Consider the following 13,579-nt stretch of genomic DNA (forward strand, 5'->3'; position numbering starts at 1 on the left):
TGTCGCCATTAAAAACAACACCAACAAATCCCACCTCACATCAGTCTAACTACAGCAGTATAAATTTCTCTCTCATATAAATTTACTCAGCTGTTATACAGCAGGGGTTTACATCAGCACATTGTACTGCTACAGTCCAAGGGCTCAAGTTGCACGAATATAAATCTATGTTAGAGTTAGCAGTTCATTTACAATGGCTAATCCTACCATGTATCTAACTACACTGCGGTAGAAGGATTCGTTTTCCCCTAGATGATAAATCTTGCAAGTTTGACAGGGCAACTGCACCATTCAGCAGCCCAGCATTAAAGTCAAGCCAAGTCTTACAGAAACTTCACAGAAATTTCAACCTCCCTTATCCTGATTTGTACTTCTTATTTTCCATAAGACACAAAAGAAGACCTAAAGATTTCTCCCACACAAAACATGACTTCCCTCACCAAAACTTAAAAAGGGTCAAAGCGGTCCAGGCTGATTTACTACCCCTGCTGCCTGGAAAGCCTGGAAGAATGGCTGCATCTCCTATGCAATCAGTGAGCAAGAGCTGAAACACATGCTGATCAACATCCTACATCTGTATCTGCCCAAACCTAAACAATGACCTTGAAAATAAGGCTATATATATATATATATTTACACACACAATCAACTACTGCATTGTGAAAATATTTAACTGCAATCAATGATTTAAACTCTTAAAAATGGCAATTACTTTACATTTCTTACAGTGCCAACGGCCCTTTTCCCCCCTCTATAATAAATCAATTACATGCTGCCATACAGTGAGAACAATGAGTTTTAAGAAAGTCATTTAAATATTTATCTTACAATATTAAAGAGAAAAATGGAGAAAAAAAAGTCTCTTTAGAGTTGATGTATCTTCTCAGCTTAATTAACACAAGCTTTTCCTTTTTTAATTTGCACTTAAGAAGTGGGAACTTTACTCAATTTGCTAATTACTACATTTTCAAGCTGTTTTCTTGAAATAGATGACAGCCTATCACACTAGGAATCCAAATTTCTCTAGTTACCTCGAATTACGTAGTTGTCCAAAGCCTCTTCCATTCTTTTCAGTGCTTCAGCTCTATTAGAGCCATAGGTAATCAGCTAAAGAAAAAAAAATTAGAAATTAGATGTTTGTCTCTAGAAATTGAATAGCATTTAAAAATTAAATAGATTTGCAGAACTTCTGCAGTAATAAAACTATTTCTTGATCATTACTGTATTTGTGCTACAAAGGCTCCCTGAAACATTAAGAAAAGGTAAGATCTCTTAACCCATTCAATGAAAGAAGGCCAATCACTTTTCCTTAATAAAACTTAAAGCATCTAAACAAGCTCTCAGAAAATCAGACAACAGGTTCAATATCCATACTGACTCACCAGATTCCTAATGCCCAACAAATTCCTAAGATAGCGTTTTTTCAAGGACTGAACTCTATCATGTCATATTTTAATTTTACCAATATGTTCCTGATGAGTAAGAACTATACTAACAGACATATACCAAGCATTTCTTTCTATGCTTCTTTTTGGAAGCCAGAATTATTGACATTTACATCCAGGCTAGACTATATTAAAAAAGATAGATTGGCAGTATCTAAATCAGGCAATAAAGACTTGTGTTTAAATCAGAATCTTCTTAATAATTAGAAACTGCAAGACAAATAATAACAGTGTCAAAAGGTAAAAAGAATTTTATTTAGAAATTACACTAGATTTCCTCTACTCCATATCTTCCTTTACTTCTTTTATATTTCCTTGAGGCATGTTATGGCACCTTTAAAATATTGATTTACAAATCCTTTAATATACTCTCTCTTTTAAAAGAACTATGTATAAAATCAGTACTTCATACCTTTAGAATATTGAGAAATAATAATCAACTCACTTTTGAAATCATGGGATCATAATAAATGCTAATGTCGCTTCCTTGTTGTATACCACTGTCAACACGTACCTTTAAAAATAAGAAGTAAAAATAATTATACATTACTGGAAAAAAAAATTCCACCATGGGAATCAAATCTACCCATCAGTCTTAAACCATAGCCCCCACAAAGCTTATCACATACATTTTTCCCTCTGGAAAGACTAGAATAATTATTTGTTTTCAGAGAATCTGGGAGGAAGGAAGGGAAGCCTTTTTCTTTACCAGCAAAAACACTTGCAAATTAGTCTCTCCTTTATGAGAAACTTGACTGTAATCTTGAGTTCATGGTAAAAATTCTCTTTTGTTCTCCAGAATGCACAGTAAACACAGTAAATCTGATTTAAGAATTTCAGCTGTGTTACACTCGCTTTAACTCTAAACACATGCAATTCTGATTTAATCCCTGTAATAAAATACAGTTTTAATTATTTTTCTGACTGACACCTGGCATGAGGGATGACCCTTCTAATCACACCCTTTCTGCATCTAGATGTAATCACAAGCCTCATGTTCTGCTACAGCCCTTTCAAGAGCTTCAGTAGGAATAGAAGTAGGGAGCATTCAGCAGGAACTTTGGAGTGCTGCTTATCAGCTCCATAGGAATACTGAGCCTATGGTTTTCATGTCTGTAACACTTTCCTTCTCTGTCTCACCCTCTCAACTGTTAAACATTTTTTTTTCTGTTGCTGCTCTTCCCTCGAGGCTTTAATGTTTACACAGCTTTTTCCATGGCTTTGCTTTGTAAGGACACAGCCCCAATTAAAGCTCTGATTCTGCAATATTCATGGAAAAAAAATAACACGAGTTCAAAAATTTCTTTTGAAGAGGCTGATTGCTGTTAACCAGCCAACAAGTTAGTTTGTATATTGCTGATTCTTGTTTTCATCTCTCAGTTTGATTTCATCACTGTAACAATGAGGTTAGCCATATAAAACTTTTCAAATGAGCAATTTCTGGGGAACAAATATTTATTAAATTGCTGGGTTTGAGCACTGGAATCCGAAATATTTTTTTTTAACTAATCAAAATAACTCGAGTGATAAATGTTTTCTGGGGATCATAAGGATGGAGGGCTCTAATCAAAGCTGTTGAAACAGCAGGACTCCGATATACTGCATTGTAAATGGGGTGGGAAAGAGGGTCCTGGAATCTCACTTAAATCTTCACCTGTGGGAAGAAACCTTTGTAATAAACAGCAGCTCATCTGTCTGCAGCAAGGCAGAAAAAGGTCAATGCAACGGCTGTTAGCCTTTAATATTTTAATTTAGGCAATTATCAAGGGACCACATGTAGAACCTCTTGTCTAGAGAATCCACATGAGGGCATGATGATGACTTTATTATCCAAATGACATAAAAAGATACCCTAGCAGGTATATGCACTTCTTCAGTAAGAAACATTGTCTGACTAGTTTTTAGGACACTGTGTTTATTTTAAGAAAAAATCCACTTATTCACATATTTGTATTCATATATTTATATTTACATATTATTTTTTTGATACTTATTCACATATAAAGGCAGTATTGCTTATGCACCCCTTTAATAGCATCTTATCTGAATGTGCTTTATCTGTGCTTAACTGGGCTCCCCACTACTCACATCAGGTACATTTAACATTAGCTACTGATGAGAAGGTAGTTCAGACATGTAATGATTACAGAAAAAACATGCAGTGTATTTCTCAGCTTCCTTTCTTCCAGCTGCTAAACCATCCTTTCTCACAGAATGGCTGCCTATGTATAAAGTCAATGCACATGTTCTCACATTTAAATCAGAAAGATTTAATTTACCTACTTAATTTACCTACTCGAGATAAATCCCCTGCCCATGATATTTTTTTGCAATAATAAATACATACATACGACAAGGTATGACATACATACTCCACACATACTTGAATTGTACTGTGACTTGTGTCTCTGAAGCAGCACCTATAAAGTGACTGCACACAAGCATTCAGGGGTGCTTTACATATGCACAGGTAAGTACTGACATGTGTATGTCACCTTTCAACAAAGAAAAAACATACAAAAGGTGCATAATTCAGACCCACAATAAATAGGTTAGTCAGACCCTAAAGTTAACTAAGACTCCTGAGGATACCAACTGTATGCTCTGCCTGGCTCTGTTTCTGTTCATATACAACACATGTACGTGACCACTACAAAATTCACATTTTTCCCTAACTACAATATCTCAAAAAGGCTACAGTGAATATAAACTACTTAAACTACTGCATAACTTCCTTAAAAAATTTTGGAGTCCTTTATGGAAGATAATTTTCATAAAATAAACTCAAGATGACTGAAAAAATGACAGCAAAAAAGAAATACATTTATACTATCTTCAATTCTCCCTGTGGTGCTTACATTTTCAGAGCCTGGTAACAGTAGGTGATTTTATAAACTATATGGTGTGACAGAACTTAATGAATATTGGATGAACAAGAAACCCTAATTCAACAGATACTCACTATAATGTGCTGAACTTGATAAATAATAGCAATATTTATTAGACCTCCAGCATTTACTTCTGTTTAATATATTTCCTTTCTTTTACTCAGTATTTTAGATATTTAGGAAAAGCTAGGGTTAAAGGTCCTGCTGTGGCCTAGAGCTCATTCATATTACAGCCCCAACACTTGCTGTTGTACCATCCTCCTGTGTTATTACATTAGGACAACAGCAAATGAATGAAAAATGTTTTTTGGAGGGGGAGGGGAAGTACAATCTGTGTCTCAGTCCTGCAATGAACTCTTAATGCATCAAATTCCACTTAGGAACCAAAACAGATTCTAGTATTTCTCAATTCTTTGCTATATCTGAGTCTAAGATTTTTCTTTTCCTGGTAAGAGTCATTAAAGTGACCAGACTGTTGCTCATACTGACAGAGAGCAATGCTGGAGCTCTCCAGTTATAGCAGAATATGTTGTGAAGGAATACCAAACATCAAAGCTCACTATCACACATAAAGGGCTGGTTTGTAGTCACCTGTCTTAAGCTTCATTATCAAACACAAAAAAAAAAAATTGGTACTTATGAGCACCATGTTCTAAGGAAATTACAAACTACATGACACAAAAACAGCCATCATATTCTTCCCTATGGCTGAGCAAAATCTCTCACCCAGCCATGCTCGCCAGTTCCACCAGCATGAGCAGCTGACACACAGGCATGGTAGGCAATCAGAGATAACTTGAGACACAGAACAAATGAATTGCAAATACATTTGGTAATACACAAGCTGAACTTGCTGTGACACACTACACATCTCTGCTAATTTTTCTCAAGCCAAATTGTTGACAATTCTAAAAACTAAAGTGCAGAAAACAAACACCACAGCACCAATGGGCCTGTAACGCTGTACCTTTTTAGCCATATTAATTTTGTTCTTAGCAGCACGACATTCTCAGGAGAGAAATTATTTTCATGGTAGCAGAAATGTATGTATTAAGACACCAAATCAAGAGTGTCTACATAAAAATAGTTTTTCTATTTTTTAATATGACAGGGGAAGTAAACAGGAAGAGAAAGCCTAGAGACTCTATATGAGTTCCTCAAACCATTGCTCTGAAGCCTCCAGTGTAATTAAAATCTCTTTCTTTGGTACCACGATGGACTACGTGAAGCAATCAGGCATTTCCCACCCTTCATTTTCAATTCACCTCTCCCCTTAAGCACAACTCCCAGCCCACCCCGTCTACCTGACAAGTGACAGCCCAATCTGATTAAATGCTTGCAAGGGAGGGGACTCATGGGCCTCCATGACAGGCCAAAAGTGATCACCATGGAGATACATAATTACAGCTGTCAACGCGTCTACTGTCCTGCTGGCATCAATTTGATTGCTCCCAGCAATAATGATAGACAAAGCTTAGTGTGCACTCTCCTACACCCAATCACTTTATCTATTCCGTGGTCCATTTAGCTGACATGCAACATTCACACAAGCAAATAACAGCAGTAAGCAGAACATTTAAGGCATTTTAATTGTTTTTTCTTTGTATGGATGGCTCACAAGCGCAAATGTTATTACATAAAACTCCTGCTGCAGCATTAATTGAAGAAAGATTTGGTGGGACAAAGACTGTAGGGGGTATAGTTTGTCCATTATCACTTGTACTTTCAACAGGTCTCACGTTTGGAAAATTGCAAATTGCAAAAACTTGCAAGGGCAAAATGTTTGACATCGTGTTAGCTATTACAACATGGTGAAAACTTCTAACAACCACTGGAGTATTCATTATAAATTCTTATTAAATACACTCTTTGTTTCATTAAAAAGAAGTTTAGATACATCCAGTAATACCTTTTTCCCCTCATCTCCTCTTTAAGAGCACATAATGCCTTTTAGATCTTCACAATTTTTTTCTGCTTTCAGGCTTTGAACACAGCATGAAGCCTTAAAGACCAGAAAGGGTCAGGTCCCTTTGGAAAGTACACGGGCAAAAACAATTTAAAAAGCGAAATAAATCATATATCCAATAACAACTCCACATTTAAGACCCCTCCTGTAATCTCTCAGTGTTTTCCGTGCAAGCAATCAGACTGAATAATTGTATTCATAGATGGTACAGTCTCATCATTGCACTGACACAGTGTCATTCATGTATATGTGCACTTATAATTTAAGACTACCTTGATTTCACAGAAAGGCAGTGTATTTGCTCTTTACACCCAGTAGAAAACACTGTTTATTAAACACCTATTCTATATAGTTAGGCTATATCCTGAAACACATAACCACTGTAAGAAACTCTTCTTTAAAGTCTACAAAGCTAAACTGGTGATTTCTCACCAGTGTCCCCAGTTCTCTATGCTTAAAGAGCTGACTCAACAGTTCACTGTCATTTCTAATGACCACAAGTACATTTACTAAAGCTGTGTTTGAAAAACTTAAGCTGAAAGTTATAGAACAAACTACTTCAACATGAATTGGTTTCCTGTTATATCCAATCTGAACATTTTTAACCAGTTTGGAACTGTTCACTTTTAAGCAATTTCTCAGGCTGCACAAATCAGTACTGCCATGTCCTGTCCCCACTCTGGCAAATAGCTGGAAAAAAAGCTTGGTTTACAAAGCTGCTGAGTATTTATAGTCTTTATATAAGAGACACTCAGCACCTACGAAAACCAGAACAGAGTTACTTACACTTGGCACATGCAACGGTTCCTGATACTGAGACAGTTTACCAATGGATGGCAGGCCAAAAGATTTGTAGGGGTCCTGAAAAAAAGTTCAACATGAGAAAGCATTAAGCTTTTACAGATGGAGAGCATATAATGTTTTAAAAGTTTTAAGCATAAAAGAAACTGCTACTGGAATGACTCTTTTCTTGAGACTCTCTTTTCAGAATTACTTGTATCAAAGAACACTTCTTCATCCATCTGCCCCCACAACTCCAAATAAAGAAACGGAAGTATATAAAATATCTTGCATCAGTTAAAAAAAAAAAAAAAAAAAAAAAAAAAAAAAAAAAAAAAAAAAAAAAGGAAATAAGTATTCTGCACCCAGTTACAACATACCAAAATAAAATACACAAAGATGACATTTTCATTAGCTACACTTGGAAGAAGGATAGAAAAGTATTCAGGAGGCCAGGCTTGAAAAGAGTATAAGAAAAAAATTTCGGAGATAAAAAAGGTCAGTCAGAATTTCAGTTATCTTAAGTCAAACTGATCTTTATGCCACTTGAAACCGCCTACATTAATGTACATAATACAACACCAATATAAACTTAACAGGAAAACAAATAAATATATGGCCTACAGAGTAATCCAATTCATGGCAAAGTAGTTGGATTCATTACTTAAAAACGTGAGGGGATTTAAGCTGAACAAAATAAAAAGCCCAAGTATCAGTTATTGCAAGGTAAAGCCTACTAAAACTCAGAATAGCTTCCATGCCAGTCCCACGGCAAATATTTATTCTTTATCAAAATAGTATGTACAACTTGGAACCAGTAGAACAATTTAGAGGTTATGTGCGTGTCATGAAGGGGAAAAAAAAAAAACAACAATATCAAATAAGATGGTCTCGGTAACAAAATTCCCAACAGTTAAGCAAGGGAAAAAATGTCTCTAGGTGCTGAATTGGTTTTGAAATGCAGAGTTACTTAAAATGTTTGTGAAACTAAATGACGGAAGATAGGCATTATTTTCCAGCCCCTATCCCTGAAAATGTTCAAGGCCAGAGTGGATGGGGCTCTCAGCAACCTGATCTAGAGGAAGGTGTCCCTGCCCATGGCAGGGGGCTTGAAACTAGATGATCTTCAAGGTCCCCTCCAACCCAAATCACTCGGTCATTCAATTACTTTTTTTACTTTTTCATTTCCATGTATCAAAAGTGATAACAAAAAGACATTACATCAAAATGTCTTGAAGGTATTTGAAAATGGGGTTTAAATATTCGTAAGCTTCTTTAAGGTGAGATAGAAACTCATACCATAATTGAAGTTACTGTTTTGGAATGTGCTTTGAAAGTTTATCCTATAAACTACTGTTTCAGAAGATGCGTAACTTGGCTTTTCATCGACCTTTACAGAAGTTTTATTAAAACAAAAAAATCCTGTAAGACATTCAATTTCAACTGTCTTTAAGTCAAGAAGTTTCAACTACACGTTTCAGAAACTGGAAAGAGTAGTGAACTGGTAAATAACTCCAGCATCACTAATTGTGAACTGAACATGCAGGCTTATTTCTAATGATATTTGCTCACCTCTCTCTTTCACCATCTTTACTTTCAATTTTCAGGAAAAAGCTATGTTGAAACACACCACATTTTTAATTAAAACATAAGAACTCAATTCTACAAAACCTCATTAACCACTCATGTTACATGCTCTAAACCGTGACTTTCAAATGATATTCCTTGATTTCACCTTGGCATCTATCCACACCTGGGTATTATTACGCCACAATTCAACCACCTACCCCCTCCTGCCCATTACCACTCATTTACCTCAGCATAAACTCGACATTCAACCGCCCAGCCGTTGATGGGAATATCAGCCTGTTTGTGCCTGAGAGGGTAACCCTTAGCAACACGGATCATTTCTTGGACTAAGTCCAGGCCGGTAATGCATTCTGTGACGGGATGTTCAACCTGCAAGGTCAAGAACTGTCAGTCAGTAGGTAACAAAAAAACAACCAAAAAAAAATGCACCTCACTGTAAACAAACACAGATAAACAAGAAATTTGACCAGCCAAAGAACAGAGAAAGAACATGTTTCTACTTTGACCTTTTTCTGCAAAAAAAATTACTTAACTCCAGCAACTGCTGTCTTTGCATGGGAAACACAAAAAAATTATTAGCAGATTACAATAACTTGGAGCAGCATACAAAAGGAAAACTAGAGAGGTGAACTGGGAGGATTTGTAGGGAGGTTTTGTTTGGGTTTTTTTCACTTATTTTACAAATTTAAAGGCATCTGTTGACAATGAGTTAATTTTTCTTTGTTTGGAAGCTTTTCTCATTCAATGTTGTTTTGAAGAGACTCACACTGTAGCCATAACTATATTTTAACTGAAAATCTTAAAGTAGCTGATAATCAACCCATTCTGCTACACTTAACATGGCACATACAGGAGCCGCTACCAATATTCCACAGAACCAGCGTAGCCTATATCTCACCCATTCGCCTTCTTTCACTAACCTGTCCTGACAAGCAACCAGATTAGCGTAATCTTGCATCAGCGCAGTGTAGCAGAAATGAGCAGATGGATCCTTCATTTTCCCCCCCCTCCAGACTTATCTGTTTAGTGCTTAGCATGCACAATAGCTGGGCTGGACCAGCAGAGTGGCTCCGCGCGCTCAGCAAATTGCCGCTAACGGCTTTGGAAGGCGCTGCCCTGGGAATTGCCTTCACTCGCGCTCACGCAGGATGTGCGTACGAGCATGCACACATGGGCGCGCATATGCTCATGGACACACACCTCTGCCTTCAAATGGACAGAGGAACAGGCACGTTGATTAACTTTAAAAAGCCTTTGACTAGGCACAGGACAGTAAAAAGCAACCAAGGTGGTTCCTCTGATCACCACCATATCAATCAAGGAAAAGGTAGGCATGCTAAAAGCACGTTCTTCACACAGAAACAGCTATACCATCTTCCCTATAGAAAACATGAGAGAACTGCCAGTTTTGTAATAAAATGTTTGCGCTCCAAGGGGAAAAATACCTCAGGAAAATGCACTTTGCAACTGTTTATTGTGAGATGTCATAGTATGTACCTTTTCTGATGCAGGAAAAAGGTCACTGACCAAACCACTTGTCTTTCTTCCTTGAAGTATATAATACTAAGGAAAACATTCAGTCATTATAACAACATTGTAGCTTATCAGATCAAGTAGATTCTTTGGTCTTCAAGAAAAAAAGCTTTGTAAAGATAAACAGATGGCATCCACAATTAGCCCTGTGTGTGCTGTGAGTTTGTTTAGAGTTTCAACAATATTTTAAGATTTTTTTTGACATAATTTTAATGACAAATCATTACTGAAACAAGCACCTACTCTTTGAAGGACAGAAGTGACATTGAAATGGGAATCTGATTATACAGTTAAGGATGTACCTACGAAATTCAATCTTGATTCTACCTAACACGTGATACCCTCCAGCATGTCAAGCTTAATAACAGTATTTTGAGAATCTATGAAACATCTCATCCATCCTGCAGTGTTAAATTGAAGCAATTCATTTTCTATTAAGACTTGAAGTTTCTATTAAAACTCCCTAAGTTTTAATAGAAAGTTACTTATCAGACATTCATATTTGTACAAAACTTATTTTCCTACTTCAGAATTTAAGTTTTAAAAGATTACCTTTAAGCTGAGAACATGTTTGGAATTTTAACATTCCAGATAATTAAAATACTTTTTATTTTTCCAAAGACATTTGCATTATTTAGTTATACTGCCATTTTTCTTGGATAGCAATTGGCATTCCAGATTCAATAGCTTCATTGTTGTTTTCAGTTTTATTGTTGATGATCAAAATAAGATGGAATGTCCCTGAAAAGAAAAATATTTTTGTTGTTTGGTTCTTACAACTCACAAACATTTATTTAATCCATTCTTCAATACAGATCTTTGACTTGGTCAATATTTTCTTCTGTTTCTTCAAAATACTCCCTTTGTGTCTCCACACAAAAAAGCATTCAGAAAATATATATAGGAAAAAAACTGAGGTTTTTTTTTTTTTTTTTGGGCAGTGGGGAGAAGCTGTCCTACTTTATTTTAAGACTCTGCTTCAACTATTACTACAGAGGCATAACATAGACAATTCCAATCACAGCATTAATTTGGGGTACCAAATACATTTTAAATGCATTTTAATACTCATTAAGACCAACAGATGACCAAAATATGATAGAAAAGAATTTTCATCTCAAAATTTCTACAACAACTGTAAGAGCCAATTGACTAAAGTAATTGTTATAAAATCACTCTTAAAAGCTAACTTCAATCACTTCCCTCTTTTCCTCTTTCTACTTCAGGTGCCATCTTTATTCTGCTTCTCTGTTGTATTTTCTTCTATTCATTTCATGCTATATCTCTTGTCCATCAGCAGCCTTTACTTGCCAGTATATGGAGACTAAGTCAACTAAGTACTACATTTTTGACAACATGAATGCAAGTTTGCCCACAAATGGAGCTGAATCTCACTCAATTGATCAATCCCTTAAGCTTTAGGCCATACTCAGTTTTGCAGATGACTGATCCAAGATGTTGCCAGTGAACTCCAGCCATCAAAGGGCCAGTGTTGGTATGGTTATACAATAGTGGTTACATTCACACATTATTTCTGTCTTCAACACAAAGTGCAAAACAAGACATGTCTGCAGCAAGCAATCATACCTGTATCAAGGCAGTTGTACCTTCTTCTCAACAAGACAGGCAGAAAAAATTGATCAGCAAGAACTCTTAATTAATTAGCTGCCAAAAGTAACATCTTTATCAGTTCCTTTACTTACACCAAGTCTGCTCATAAGCAGTTGATTAAAAGTCATCATTTCAATGCACTTAAGAACGATATACACCTCCTTTAAAAAGCCTTAAGTCTATGTAAAATGCCACTTATATTCCTGCTTTCAAGTCCACAAAGCTATACCTGCTATGAGCAGCAATAGCTATACAGAGTAAAAGGAAAGTGCTTCCCCTTCATACTGGGTCCACTGCTCTTAGGACATATCACAGCAATCAGACTTCCCATGAGCATTGCAAGTGTTTTTGCTTCACGAACCCCTTCCCATTTATACAGCAAGAGAAACTAGTGGCAAAGCCTGTCAGAAAATAATAATTACATCCCAGTTTATGTGTGGTAAAGCAGGTATACAAGATTTGAGGAACCTACCAACATCACAGACCAGTTAGCATCCATTACCAGAACAGTATGGAAAGGTCCCTAACTCTCCTCCTGTTCTGTGACTGCCAGTGGTTTTAAAGCTTTACCATACTGGAATTCATCCACAGCTACAAAAACAGTAATGCAGTTTTTATGGACAGTTGGAGCTAAGAGTTAGTGATGACTGCTCCCCTTATATTCAGCAGAATAATTCTGGGGCACATTTTTCTCAAGACTATCAAGGTACTCAAGATCTAACAGCAAACACTTCTGGACACTCACAGACTGCTCTTGTCCCTGTGTGCATAAGGCATCAAGTTACTCACACACCAGTTGGAACATTCAAGCACGCCACATCAGCCAAGAAAATCTAAATTTCAGTAGACTTAAAACTACAGCCTATGTCACCCCTACTACTGTAAGTCTCTAGCTGGTGTCATATATCCCTTTACATTCAGATAAATAATCTCAAAACTAACTTTCAACATACACCTCAGTTTCCAGGAAATGTGATTCACCTGGAGTCCCACAGGCTTTGCTGCTGCAGCCAAATTCAGTATCAATTGACCCAAACACACCAACTTACAGATGCTTCTCAAACCTCTGTATTTCAGTAAGCCTGGTTTCTATTTCGGAGAACTGAACATGTTCTGCTCTTCAGGCATGCAAGCTTCCTGACTACTATGAGCAGGAGCACGCTGGGGTCACATCTTTCTGCAAAACAGTTCACATGTACGTGGGGCTCGAGAGCACACAGCAAAAAACAGCTTTTATAAAGGCTACTGAAAAATAGACAATGGTTGGATTAATGTACAGAATATGAATGGAAAGCAGGAATACATAACTGGCTACCTATATGCATCCTATATAATAACACTTGCTGTTTGTTTTCTGACTTATTAGTGTACAGTTGAAGAATTGAAGGCAACCAGACTGCAAAAATTTCTATCAGCTAAGATGGTCAGATAGACTTATTGTTTCCAAGTAAGATGTAGAAATAAAAACTAATGCACAGACATTTGGTACAAACTAATTTTTAATTGTAGCATATAACCTTGAAAAAGTATTTAATTTACTTCCTCATAGGAAGTTATATTCCAATAATCATTGACACAGTTCTCAATTTTCTTTTGCAAGGATTTGTTTCTACATTGTATGGGACAGACACATCTCATGTGGTCTATGAATTCTGAATCTCTTCTGTGTTTTAGACAAATAGCACATACTTTAAGTCAACAAGTTAATTAGCTCCCAATTTCAACATAACTTTCTCAATTAACATCCTGCACTTCAAAAAAATTTC

At 36.4% G+C, this 13,579-nt stretch overlaps 1 protein-coding gene across 1 annotated transcript in view; it reads right to left on the reverse strand.

The window, feature by feature from the left end:
- Window positions 1-13,579, reverse strand: part of PCCA (propionyl-CoA carboxylase subunit alpha) — a 273,215-nt gene that overhangs the window by 148,490 nt on the left and 111,146 nt on the right. The window contains exons 13-16 of the mRNA XM_083884834.1: window positions 8,895-9,038; window positions 7,086-7,160; window positions 1,891-1,959; window positions 1,032-1,107 (exon numbers count right to left, since the gene is read on the reverse strand). Of these exons, the coding sequence (XP_083740960.1) occupies window positions 1,032-1,107; window positions 1,891-1,959; window positions 7,086-7,160; window positions 8,895-9,038 (364 nt within the window). The remainder of the gene's footprint in view (window positions 1-1,031; window positions 1,108-1,890; window positions 1,960-7,085; window positions 7,161-8,894; window positions 9,039-13,579) is intronic.

Source organism: Zosterops lateralis, assembly GCF_965231275.1.
Source record: "Zosterops lateralis genome assembly, chromosome: 2".
Lineage (NCBI taxonomy): Eukaryota > Metazoa > Chordata > Aves > Passeriformes > Zosteropidae > Zosterops > Zosterops lateralis.